Source organism: Stylophora pistillata, chromosome 4 (genome assembly GCF_964205215.1).
Source record: "Stylophora pistillata chromosome 4, jaStyPist1.2, whole genome shotgun sequence".
Classification (NCBI taxonomy): Eukaryota; Metazoa; Cnidaria; class Anthozoa; order Scleractinia; family Pocilloporidae; genus Stylophora; species Stylophora pistillata.
The window spans coordinates 20,126,810-20,140,331 of record NC_142522.1 but is presented as its reverse complement, the minus strand read 5'-3'; the positions used below and the strand labels follow the sequence as shown (position 1 = coordinate 20,140,331).

Sequence of the window (13,522 nt, the reverse complement as noted above, 5' to 3'; positions counted from 1 at the left end):
CCAATCGTTCCCAGGTCTTCGTCAGTCAGGTTTCTCCAAAATGGCGGCTGCTTTCAAGAATATTGAGAAACCGGTCAGTGTAAAATAAGGACTGCGGACTGCAGACCGGGGGTAAAAGGCAGACCGGGGTAAAAGGCAGACTGAGGGTAAAATGAAGTCTGCGGACTGAAGACCAGGGGTAAAATGCAGTCTGCAGACTGCAGACTACAGACTGCTGACCAGGGGTAAAATGCACACTGAGGATAATAACAAAAAGCAAGACTTGGGAGTGTTCCTACGCGTACCCGTAATTTTTTTTTCTTTTTTCAAAATCCCGAAAACTCAAACCAAAAGGCGTTTATTCACCTTAGTCAAACATATTATCAACGTTGAGTTCTTGAACTGCCCATTTTGATGAACCAAGTTTTCCAAAAGCGCCCAAACTGATCGTAATGCTAGGCATCTTACCATTGTTTACATGTCGGCCATTTTGAATTGTGCTTTCGCGAGTAGGTCTGGGACTGAGTAACTCTTTCAGCGTTCAAATTCTTCACATGGTCTTGGAATTGTTTGGAAGACAAGGCAAGCAAAACACGACAGCACAACAACAAGGCAAGGTAAACTTGTAGGTATCGAGCATAGTTTGTGAAAGACATTCAATCTTTGTAATTTGGAAAAATCAACAAAGTTGAAATGGTAAATTGGCCACCGTAACGATTACAAAAGCTGACGTTTCTAGCGTTAGCCCTTCGTCGGAGCGAATAGAGGAATTGTGGGTTGCGTATGCTTTCAAAGGCAGAAAATGGAGCTACGTTATTGGTGGGAACATAGCAACGAGAAAAACATGAATAAATTAGTGGAATGAAAAGCGTTCGTTGATCCTTGTGGGATTTAGACTGCCGGTTTGAAAGATGAGCTTTTGTTCAAGATTTTTACGGCTTTCCGTGCCACCTAAGTACAAGGAAAGACCGCAGATTGCCATATGTTGCTTAGAATGATTAGGTAAATTAAAATGTCTAGCGACTGGTTTCGATTTGTCCTTGTCATTCCTTTCCACGTCTCGAAGGTGTTCTCGGAATCGGTCACCTAGTCTTCTGCCTGTTTCGCCGATGTATATCTTTTTGCAATAAGTGCAAGTTATGCAATAGATTACATTGGCGGAGGTGCACGTGAAGTGATCGGTGATCTTAATGGATCGTTCAGGTCCCGATATTTTATCAGTGTTGTAAGACTTCGTCGTTTATGTAGTGATGACTCTGATTTCCACCACAAATCAGAGTCAATGTGGCAGTTCTTCGTGGTTACCCTGTTTCTGTCGTTCAAGCGGGTTACCACCGCGCTCAACTTATTGATCGACATTCAGCACTACATACGTCGCATAAGGAAGATTCCGACTGCATTCCATTCACTCTCACGTTTCACCCTCACAACCACTCAGTTAAATCCATCATTCTTAAAAACTTTAAATTACCTCAAAACGATCCAGAGACAAGCACTATCTTTTCGCAGCCTCCGCTCATTTCATTCAAACGCGACAAAAACATAGGCAATTTTTTGGTCAGAAGTTCTTTTCACACAAATGACCAACCAGGCACTTTTAAATGCGCTCGTGCACGATGCAAAACGTGTCCTTCCATTCACAACACTGATAAAATATCGGGACCTGAACGATCCATTAAGATCACCGATCACTTCACGTGCACCTCCGCCAATGTAATCTATTGCATAACTTGCACTTATTGCAAAAAGATATACATCGGCGAAACAGGCAGAAGACTAGGTGACCGATTCCGAGAACACCTTCGAGACGTGGAAAGGAATGACAAGGACAAATCGAAACCAGTCGCTAGACATTTTAATTTACCTAATCATTCTAAGCAACATAAGGCAATCTGCGGTCTTTCCTTGCACTTAGGTGGCACGGAAAGCCGTAAAAATCTTGAACAAAAGCTCATCTTTCAAACCGGCAGTCTAAATCTCACAGGGATCAACGAACCTTTTCATTCCTCTAATTTATTCATGTTTTTCTCGTTGCCATGTTCCCACCAATAACTTAGCTCCATTTTCTGCCTTTAAAAGCACACACAACCCACAGTTCCTCTATTCGCTCCGACGAAGGGCTAACGCTAGAAACGTCAGCTTTTGTAATCGTTACGGCGGCCAATTTACCATTTCAACTTTGTTGATATATCCAAATTATTTCGTTACTCCCACCGACGCAGCCCCAAACAGTTTCTTTCGAAACTATCAGCCTTTATTCATTAGTATATTCATTGACTTGAGGAAGGCCTTCGACACGGTCGACCATTCAATGTTATTGCAAAAGCTGAATCATTACGGAATACGTGGAATAGTGAACAAGTGGTTTGCTTCTTATCTAGTAGGTCGACAACAAACAATACAAATTGGCGTTAAAAATATATTCAAGAAGGAAGTAATCTTATCAGGAGTTCCACAGGGATCGGTGTTAGGACCCTTACTTTTCCTCATTCTAATAGCTCTAATCGATTTAAATTTTACTTATTCGCAGATGATACTAATCTCCTATATATAAGCTGATAAAAATCTTAAGTTACTCGAAACCATAGTTAATGCTGAAGTCTGTAACATCTACGATTTGTTAATCGCTAACAAGTTATCACTGAATATAAAACATCTAACTTTGTTATTTTTCGGCCTAGACAGAAAAAACTGAATCCCCAAATAAATTTGAGAATCTTTGACCATCCTACTAACAGTTATATTTCTCTAGAATGTAAGGAATTTATTAAATACTGATGAAACTCTTTCATGGGGTCACCATATTGCTCCTATTGCATCCAAAATAAGTAAATCAATCGGCGTTATCTCTAGATTAAGACACTTTGTATCCCTTAGTACTCTAAACCACATTTACAGGTCACTTATCCAACCCTATTTGTTGTATGGTATAGTCGCGTGGGGTCAAGCTGATCCTTCAAAAACGAGCCCTTCGCTTAATGTACTTTGGTGACTAAAGATCTCATGCAATCCCGTTTTTTGTTTCTTCTCGTTTTCTTCCTTTGGATATGCTTTACTTTAAATCAGTTGCCATCATGATGCATGACATATCCAATAATTTTTCACCTTCTAACATATCTAACTTATTTACTTATAAAGCTAATATTCATCCCCATAAGACAAGATCATCTTCAAGAGGCGACTATTTTATTGAAAGTTCAAGATTAGATATACAAAAAAAAAACATTTTCAAGAAATGGTGTTAGAATCTGGAATAGCTTGTCTTGTGAAGTGCGCCAGCTATCAAAATATCAGGTGTTGACTATCCTGCCAAGTTATAACGCTATTATGGGAGCAATGCAACAATTTCAGGACTGCAATCCGCTTTTGTGGTACTGCAATATGGACGGTAAGATGATGTTATATTAAATAAGCTGCAGATTGGATGTAAAATGCGAAACAATCGAGTTTGCGTGTGAATGTGTACATTTTCGAAAAACTGACGGCATCGTCAAATCAGCTCATTTTATCCAACTTTAAAATTTGATTAAATCGCACTTAATCATTTCCCCAAAAAATCCGTTGGAGATCGAAAAGAACCACCCTTCACCTTCCAAAAGCCAGATTTTCCGTCGATTATTTTGTATAGCACATAGTTAAATAACAGGTTACTTTTGACCTATTTTTAATCTTGTTAGAAGAAGGTTGGATAAATTCAATTACGTTGTGTAAATAAATGATCAAGAATTGCTCAAATTGCTGTCAAATTATGTGTTGATGTTGTTTTTCAAGATCTGATAGTTTTTATCGTTTCAACTATTTTCAATTCTTGGCGCGACGCTCCGAGATTCGTCTGAAATCTTGAGCTTCAAAAGTGGCATTTAGATGAAACTCAGCTTTTGTTGATTTTCTCGAAAATAAATCGATATTCAGCCAAACGAAGTATGCAGTGCTTTGTTTCGCCATAAGGCCTACCTAACTTGAGAATATGAGCCCAATCGATTTTTCGGCTGTTGCCACCATATTTTGAAAATGTTCGATTTTTGGCCACATTTCCTCTTAAGCTGAAAATTCGCTGCAAAATCTTCATGAATAATCTCGCCAGCAGGAAGACAATCTTTAAGGTGTCTTAGTTCCTGAAACTGTCGGCAGACATTATAAACATGCCTTCCAAATGGAGCAAGCTGCGCTTTCAGGTCTTTTGCTCCTACCACATCGACTACTAGTAGCTTCTTCACTCTGCCATCAGCTGCAGTGCGCCACTGGCAGTATGAGTCAGGTAGCTCGTTATCTGTATCGAAAAGCTCATCTACAACTTGATCAGCACCACAGTCTGAGCACTCTCTGTCCATACACTTACTTTCCTCTTGGCTACAAACTGTAGCATTTAGTAGATGTTCTGCTGTTTTGTGGTGCGAAGATACCAGGCGAGTGGAGGTAAGAGTATGTAGAAGGAGATCTATGTTTTCGTGATATTTGCACATGCAAACTTCATAATCACGAAGAGTCATAGGCAGCACTTGTGGAGGCCTAAAAGACCCAAACTTGGAAAATCCGACCTTCAACTTCGAACCCTCCTTAAATAGAGCATGCGCTTCCCGCAGATTTACTACTGGCAATCGCTTTTCTCTTGCTCCCTTGCCGCTCTCAATCTTCACAGACACTTTATCTTTTTTGCCAGGAAGAATTCTGCTTATATATGTCGTCTCTTAGATAGAACTCCTCAACTTGTCTTATTTCCTCTGAAAGAGAATCTGATCTCTTAACTCGTTCTCCTTCGACCTTGCGCCGCTTTGCATTGGTGTCACAAGCTGAAACTATTGCCTTGCGTTCCTGAGGTGAGAGTTGATGTACCAGTACGTATCCCTGACACTTCAGGAACGTTTTCGGGGTTTTGGGAAGGCCCTTATGTACCTTTCTGACTGCCTTTCCTAGGCTTTGCGATGTTAGGAACTGCCTTTTCACGATGTCTAGTTCTTGTCGTTCTTCACTCGTCTGCGCCTTCTTCGCCTTCTGCCTGGCCCTATATGATCTTTTCCAGTTCCTTTGCTTTACTATCTGCCTTGCCATCTTCGCATCTGGCAAACTCTCTTTGTTTCTCTTGTAATCTCTCGCTTTCCTCTTTCTATCTTTCTCTCTGTACTGTGCTAGCTTCTTCTCGTCGTTTTTCAACCTCTCCCGGTATTTCCTACTTCTCTCGGTACTAGTTAACTTGGCTACAAACAAAATCAAAATAGCTGACTGGACACAGTGTCCAAGATAGCCGACTGGATATGGTGCACGAACAATGCAACAGTTTATTATTCATGCCCAATGCTATCTGTTAGTCCGGGGGGGGAGGGGGGGCAAGCTGGCATCCAAAACAAGTCTTGCTTTCGTAGCCGTCTTCGCAACGAAAATGTCTTCTCCGCAACAAAAATAAAACATTAAAATTTCGTCGAAATTTTATGTATTTTGAAGAATGTTTAACAGAGAAAGGTTACACTGACTATTAATTAGAACATTTGGAAAATTTAACCATTTTAGCCCGTTTTCCTTTCTGCAATTAAGGGTCGCCGGTTAAACAGGATTATGCTGAAGATTACTCGACAAAAGTGTCATCCCTTCTTCAACCATCAATGCAAAGACCGCCAACTGTTGCCGCCTAGCTTGAGGATTAGGCCTCCAGTCCAATGTCCCAAAGGCTACAAATTGGCAAAGAATACTGGCTTTCAATTTCTGAAACTGAGAATTGAACAATCGCACAAGCAAATTCGTTAGCTCAACTAAGAAAAAGACAAGCAAACGGAATTCTTGCGCGCCATCATGGAACCTGACGATCTGAAACGGACCGAAAGATTATTCAAAGATTTACAACAAGTAGAAAATTTGAGAATGAAGACAGCACACACAAAGAAATTGGAAGCACCGGAGGCAAAATCAAACCGACCATCTACTAAAAACACCGTAGACTGCGAAAAATGGGTTTTAAACATCTCAAGTAAATCACTCACGAATACTGAAAAATCTGCTTTGCAAAAGGGAATGAACTTTGCTATTGCGCCAAAGAAAATCATGATTCCCATTGCAGAGTTCGTGGCTGGTGTGGTAGGCAGTATAACTGAACTCTCGACCGAGGAAAACTTACGGTGAGAGCACAAGTTTCAGAAGTCCATGGCAGAGCCCGCCAACCGCCATCAAATATTCCGTCGAAGGAAATGAGAGCCTTACAGGACCTCCAAAAGGACAAATCGAGACTCATCATATCGGCGGACAAAGGCAACTGCACAGTAGTCATGGACAGCAAAGATTATGGCGATAAAGTAAAAGAACTTCTTAGTGACGAATTGACCTACAAAGTCTTAAAGCAAGATCCAACTAAAAAGACGGATAGAGATATGAACGGCATATTGCTGAAAATGAAACGGGGGGGGGGGGGTACGATCGGGGAAAAACTCTACAGACACCTCCACAGCTCGGATTGTCTAGCTCCTCGATTCTGCCCAAAATTCACAAGAACGTAAACCCGCTACGAGCCATGTTTCATTCCTATCGTCCCCCACTTACAATCTCTCCAAGCATGTGGCTAAGATCTTAAAACCCTTGACTGGCAATTCCGCCTATACTGTCAAGAACAGCACTGAGTTCTGTGGAAGCATCGCTGACATCAATCTTTAGGATGACCACGAGCTTGTCTCTTTCGACGTCGTCTCTTTGTTTACGTCGATTCCGGTAGATGTAGCTGTTAATGTTGCTCATAACCGCCTGGTCAGTGACGAAAATGTACAAGAAAGGACCGCCCTACCTGTCACTGACATTATCGAATTACTTGACTTCTGCCCGTCAACCACCAACTTTCAATACGACCACAAGCATTATAAGCAGATCCATGGGACAGGCATTGGCTCACCCGTTTCCGCCGTAATGGTAAATATGGTCGTGGAAGACCTTGAAGAAAGAGCATTAACTACTCTTATCAATCAATCTCTGTTTTGGAAAAGATTTGTGGACGACGTGAGTACAACCTCGAAACCTGATAGTACTCAAACTTTTCTCGAATATTTGAACTCAATTGAACCCTGCATTAAGTTCACGATTGAACGCGAAAGCGAGGGGAAAATTGCCTTCCTTGACTCCATAGTTCACCATTAGGAAGACGGAATATTAACCACCACCGTCTACCGGAAACCCACCCACACTGATCGCTATCTGTTTTCTTCATCGCACCATCCCAGTATGCATAAGCGCGCTTTGGTTAAATCATTGATTGATCGGGCCGAAAAAATCCCACAACAAAATCCGACCAAATGAAAGAAAAAAAAAACGGGTGATATCGACATTGCAGTCCAATGGATATCCCAAGCGTTTCATCTTGGGTGCCAGCAAGCCTAAACCACCCTTGAAAGACATAACCACCGTTACAGAATCTGCACGGGGGCACAGTATAATTCCATACGTTAGCAGGATCTCTGAGCCAATAAAGAGAGTTCTAAAAGACCACGGCATTATGGTGGCATTTAAACCCTATCAGACAATAAGCCAGATGTTTCCAAAACCGAAAGACCAAGTTGACAAAGAGGAAACTCGTGACCCCATTTACGCCATTCCTTGCGCTGATTGCAGCAAGAGTTTCGTTGGCGAAACGCAGGGAAAATTCATAGCAGTGCGAGCAGCAAAAGGCTGTCGCGCGGCGACAAGGCGAAAGATCTGCACTTGCTGACCACGCGATAAAAACAAATCACAATTTCGCATGGGATGAGGCCACAATTCTCAGGACTAACAATAACTCTCACCAAAGAAAGATTCTCGAGGCATGGGAGATTAAATGCGCTAAAGACCCACTCAACCGAGGCGACGGGGCGTTACTCCCCAAGGAGTATTTAAACTTGACTCTCGCTAACATGAAAAAGTGACACGTATCTTGAATTTTAATCAGCGTCTTGTTTATATCGGTGCTTTTGCATAGAATTTTTCTTCCACTTCCCCTGAAGAAGGTCCGTGATTGCGACCGAAACGCCGGGGACATTTTTACTGTTTATAATTTCAGAAATGCTTTTAACCACCAGTGTAACTTAATTTGTATTTTCAAATATTTTTAAAACTCTTAGTGGTAAAATCGTTGCGGAGAAGATCATCTTAGTGGTAAAATCGTTGCGGAGATATTATGACTGGAAAGTGCAACTCTTCACACCGGTTTTTGATTACTCAAGTTAGGTAGGTCCATCGTATTAGACCATGTTTTTAATGTTGAAGTCTCAGAGCGGCTTTTCAAACAAAATAATCAGCCTTTCGAATAAGTCAAAAAACATTTGTCTTCTCCGCAACGGCTTTTGGCAACCCATGCAGAATAACTTACTATTTTTGAAAACTTGAATATGACATGAAAATTGTATGATAGTGCTTAAACTGTCAACTTTAAACATTTCGTTTTTAGTTTTCAGTTAATCTTAGGCAAATTTGATATTTTTTAAAAAACCAATGTCTAGTTTCACATTACTGTGGAATGACTCAGGAGCGTTAAAGAGAATCAAATTTAACTTACAGTAGATTATAAAAGAAAGACTTTGATACTTCATAGATATACTTCAATGAACTTTTGATCATATTTCGAGGACGAAAAGTTTTCATTAATGTCTGATCAATTTTCCACAGATTTTCGGCGGAAATCTACGGAGTAATGAGAAACTGAAACATCATACTAGTAGAAGTGACAGGGGCTCAGATCATTCAGTTCTAGCCAGTTGACTTTCATAATCACAAAGTTCTTAGTGTAGAAGTGTATGGAACACAAGTACCTGTAGGTTCATTAGTCTTTTATTTAAAGCGTTTAGGCGAATAATTCATTTCTTTTGTTTTGTTCCCCCATGCCTCAGAGCCATGTGAGAATTTTAACATATTGAAAACGGCCTATTGAAAGCCTTGTGACTCTTTCAATCCTGCTAGAGATCACATGACTCCTTTTCAGTATTTCAGGTGATAGGAAAACACATGTTTGGAGAAACTTATGGGCCAAGTGTGATATCTCGATATGACATAAAACTCCTTGATCTAATAAATAAGGAAAATTATTACACCTAAAAGCATAAGTAACAAGGAGTTTAGGTAGGTAAAATGTTGTGACCTAACAAAGCTTATTAATTTTGCTGTTTCTTTTCCTTTCAGGTTTTCCTAGTGATATTAAAATCGATCAATTGAATTTAAATTATTCTTAAGAGAGGGGCTGGAATACTTATTAGTAATACTCTATAGCGCGTGTAAGTCAATAGAGTGACGCATGAAATAGTAATAGTCAATGTAATAACAAAACAGGGACATTTTACAGAGAGAAGAAATGTTGTAAATAAAGATACATATCACTGATTAGCGTGCATTGTAGACCGTCGTATTCAGTTACTGTTACAAATCCAAAAAGGTCCCTTTTATTCGCGACAAATATTAAGGGTAAAAATAGAAAGCTTTGTAACTTAACAGCGCAAGCCTGCAAAAGAAATTAATTAGTTTGACGTATAATTTGATACTTTACAAAAAATCACGGCGGGTTTTTCTTGGCAGATTTCCTTTCCGAAAAACTGCCAGATCAGCTCTCTAAACAAAGTTTTCCTCAATATCCGACAATGACTTGACAACTGCACATGCCAAGGAAACTGTCAAAGGTCCAGAAAAAAATTTATATAAGCAAGTTTTCCTTAAGATGTCTGCTCTTTCCGAAAGTGCTCATTGAACTTATACCTTGTTCACACCAGCAAAACATGTTTAGTTAAACCAAGTTTAACTGAATATAAATCAGAAATAAAGAACTGAAAAACTGATTTATTTTACTAGGATTCAAGTGGTTAGTAGGCTTGTATTTTCAATGTGCTATATTTGAAGCCGACCAACATCGGTTGCAGCAGTTTCTACGAAGAAAGGAATACCAAACTGTGTTTATCAAAACAGCTTTTAGGAAATGTTAAAGCTTTGGTATGAATGGGGTATATTAGTTTAATACTTTATCAATATCTGTCATTGTGCAAGTGGTGCAGATATTAATTGAACTACTCAGGAGCTCTCACTTCCTTTCTAAGCCATCATGAATATTAGAGTTTGACATCTATCTGTATATTGGATCAACAGAACTTTTGAGACAGTTTCGAATCGGAACTCTATTTGTGTACTTCTTTTGTCAGACCGTGGCCATTTAAGACGGCCACTCAAATTTTGGTAGATCGCAGATTTCCCTAACTTCTTCTCTACTATACATGGGACATATGCAATGAACAAAACTTGTCTCTTCTTGGTCAGATTCAAAACTGTGGATTCCTGAAATATTTCTTTTTCTCCTTGAGACCCCACTCTTGCGTGGAAAGTTTCCGTGTTTGCGGTCGGCAAACTAAACTGATCAAATTGAAGCAATATATCACTCTCTTCTTTCAATTCATCTCACGTACGCAATCTTAAAATAACATAAGCTCAGTAGTACTGCGTATTCATTTAGTGGGTCAGTCAGGAGACATACCCTTTTTCATTGTTTTCTCTATGCTGTCTTTATTAAACGATCAACTATCTAATGAGCTTGCACAATCATCTTACTTAATTACAATACGCTTTCATATTCAGTGGCCATACACTAACATTATGTATTTTGATGCAAGTACTTGTTGCATTAGTACTCAATACTCTACAGGTACATTTTGAGAATCGCTCAAACACCATTTAAAAAGCCGTCATGTTTCGATATGTGCTACAAATAAAGATACTCTCAACTGCCGTCAATAAGTTATCCAAATGTTAATTGTGAACACTTGTAAGAAATAGGCTGCGTCTTCCTCCTCTTCGTGGGTGGCCGGAAATTCTCCAAATTGGAAATATGTAATCAGTCTGAAGTATCAAGCTTTGCCTCGTAATTAGAAATCCGCCGAAGTAGTCTAGAATCAGAAACCTGAATCGCACAATGACTTTGCACATTACAAAGAGTATTGTAGAGGGAGTAAAAGACACTTATCAGTACTTCTTGTATAAAACATAAGCTTTTTCGTCTTATTCACGCGTCGTCACGTCGTGATCAAAGTTTAAACTTTAGATTCGCAGCATTTAGCATTAAAGATGAAAGTTCTATAACGATAGAGGGCCGTAGAGTCCAAATTGGCGTAGAAACAGTGACATCAATTCCCTTAAGAAACAGTATGAAGATCGGGCAAAAGAAGCCATGGAGCCCGCTTGTCAGATGGCGAGCTTCAAAACCTGTCAAGTGAATAACGGAGAGTGTTTTAGGTACTTTTGAAATCAAAGTCATGATAAACAACAAAAGGCTTGCTGATAATTCTCTTAACATACTGGTAAGGGAAGCAGGAAAGGCAGGTTGAGTTTTTCAAGCACCAATAAAAAATGCCACGAGTGTCTAGCTCTTGCAAAATGCTATTTTCATAAAAAAGGAGTAGTTTATTCTCTTTAAGTGACACTTTCAGTTCAATTCTATACCGAGAGGAACGTCGAGGGTTGATCGAAAAAGAGAGTCATTATGAAGAAGTTCAATTGGCTGCCAATCATGAAGTCATCACCAGCATTGTACATTTGAGTGTTAAAGGACGAGTCTTACAATTACTCTGGCTAGTGTTTCAAATAATAGGTAAGACTTGTAAAGAAAAACGAGAATCTCAGTAGAATTGTCAATTTTTCAAAGTGTTTTAACATCACCCATTCCACAAATTTCATCACTCTTCCTCCGTATATGTTACTATTTTCGGTTTGAAATACCGTGCTTATATTTATGTTTGGCATAGTTACGTGATGTTTGCGTCAAGCAAAGGGCTCACTGATTGGTTTGTATTTAAAACAGCGGTCAAACTTCGGGCATTCGGAGGTGCATCCGCTTTGGCTGGCCCCACGACAATTTTTCAGCTCAAAAGAAACGATCAATATCGCACGAAACTGCCAAAAATTAAATCGAAACGTTCTTGGAAATCTGCTAAGAAAAAGACGAGGAACAAAGAAACGGCTCGAGTGTTTCTTTAATGTAATGCTGATTTAATGGTAGGTATCTTGTTGATTTTCGCCTCTACAGCAGTCTGCATTTACAAGTACATTTAAGAGACGACAGAGCAATTTGAAATATGGGACCGTAAACGTACTCCAAGCCAAGTGCATATCCGCATTCAAATTACTGCTACTTCCTATCAACCATCTTCAAATTTCCTTTTTGTTTCCCTTTTCAGTCGTTCTAGTTTTGACATTTCTCCTGAGCAGTTTTTCCACGTTTGAGAGATCACGGCCTTACATCTTCATCAATTAATGGCTCTAGTATTTCTTGTGAGTATTCCCATTCATTGTGGCCACATAACTATAAATAATTCAAATTTGGAACATATAGTGTGAAAGAAGAGGTAATCGGCTTAAAAAAGACCCTCGTGCTTAAACTCGTTAGGAAGCCAGTGCTATTTAAATGAGAGAAACTTTTGATCTCTTTTAGATCTGTTTCAGCTTCAGGCTTTAGAGTCTTCATGTTTCCATACTCTCAATTCATGTCTGCTAATGTTTAAATTCTATCATTTCTCACAGAGTTTTAAGTTTCAAGCTTCAGGCGAGTCGCCAGGTATAAAAAACATTTGCATAGTTGTGTACTTTTATCAAACGTAAAACATAGACCAGCGCTGTTCCGTGTCTAACCACGCGATACAAAAATATTCGATGGACATTAAACACAAAAGCCTTCATTTGGCGCGAAAATCATGCTCTTATATTTTTCCTAGGACATGTGTTACTCAAAATTCAGAAATGAATAGATGAGATGTTCGCATCTCGGAACAGATAATGTCCGCAGACAAATATCCAAGCATATTTTCGTGCCAACTGGAGGTTATTGTTTATTTGTCAAACCTTATGTCGGTGTTATCTGCCTCAGCATTCCGCTTGGAAAGATCTCGGTTTTTATATGTTATGATATCATGCTTAACCTCACCTAGTAATTACTCATTATATAAGATACATAGTACCATCATGTGCGTTAAAAGATTAAGGGCAAACTATCCGGAAAGATACACGATTGCAATTACGTAAAATGGCAGCTTTGGATGCAAGGAAAGTCAATTCATTGTCTGTTTGAAGGTTAATTCAGTTATTACATTAAATCGATTCTTTTTAGGTTGCTTTAGGAATCCTGTTGGTGTTGCTGATCGCAGTATAATCCCTGATAAACAGATAACAGCATCTTCCTATTTCAACCCTGGTAGTATGGCGGCTTGTGGTCGACTCAACGGTAACAGAGGCGCTGGTTGGTGTTCGGCTAGTTCCACTAGAATAGAAAGGCTTACGATTGACGTCGGAGAAATAATTCAAGCATGCGGTCTTGCTACCCAAGGATCCACAGAATGGGTCAAATACTCTTGGGTTAAAGCTTTCTTACTGCTTACTTCCACGGATAGAGAAAATTGGGAACCTTACCAGGAAACACGTGGTGAAACAACTGTACACATTTCATTGTATTAGGCATAAAAAGCAATTGTTAATTTTTAATTTGGTGGTGTGGAAAGAAATTGGAAGAAAACGTTTTTTTCTTAATATTTCTTGTTTTCCTTTTTTTGCTTATGGAACAATTTGGTTCGGAGATTCT

At 39.4% G+C, this 13,522-nt stretch overlaps 1 protein-coding gene across 1 annotated transcript; it reads left to right on the top strand.

Moving 5' to 3' along the window:
• Positions 1-11,986: 11,986 nt before the first annotated feature.
• Positions 11,987-13,472, top strand: LOC148732783 (lactadherin-like). Its single transcript, XM_088757677.1, has 3 exons — positions 11,987-12,222; positions 12,472-12,505; positions 13,055-13,472. The coding sequence occupies exons 1-3, from the start codon at positions 12,205-12,207 to the stop codon at positions 13,396-13,398; spliced, it is 396 nt and encodes a 131-aa protein (XP_088613803.1). The 5' UTR covers positions 11,987-12,204; the 3' UTR covers positions 13,399-13,472.
• The last annotated feature ends 50 nt before the right edge of the window (positions 13,473-13,522 follow it).

What these genes read in the sequence shown, in the direction of transcription:
- LOC148732783 (XM_088757677.1), top strand. An exon ending in AGCTTCAGGCGAGTCGCCAG is followed by an intron (nt 12,506 to 13,054) that starts GTATAAAAAACA and finishes GATTCTTTTTAG; the next exon opens with GTTGCTTTAGGAATCCTGTT.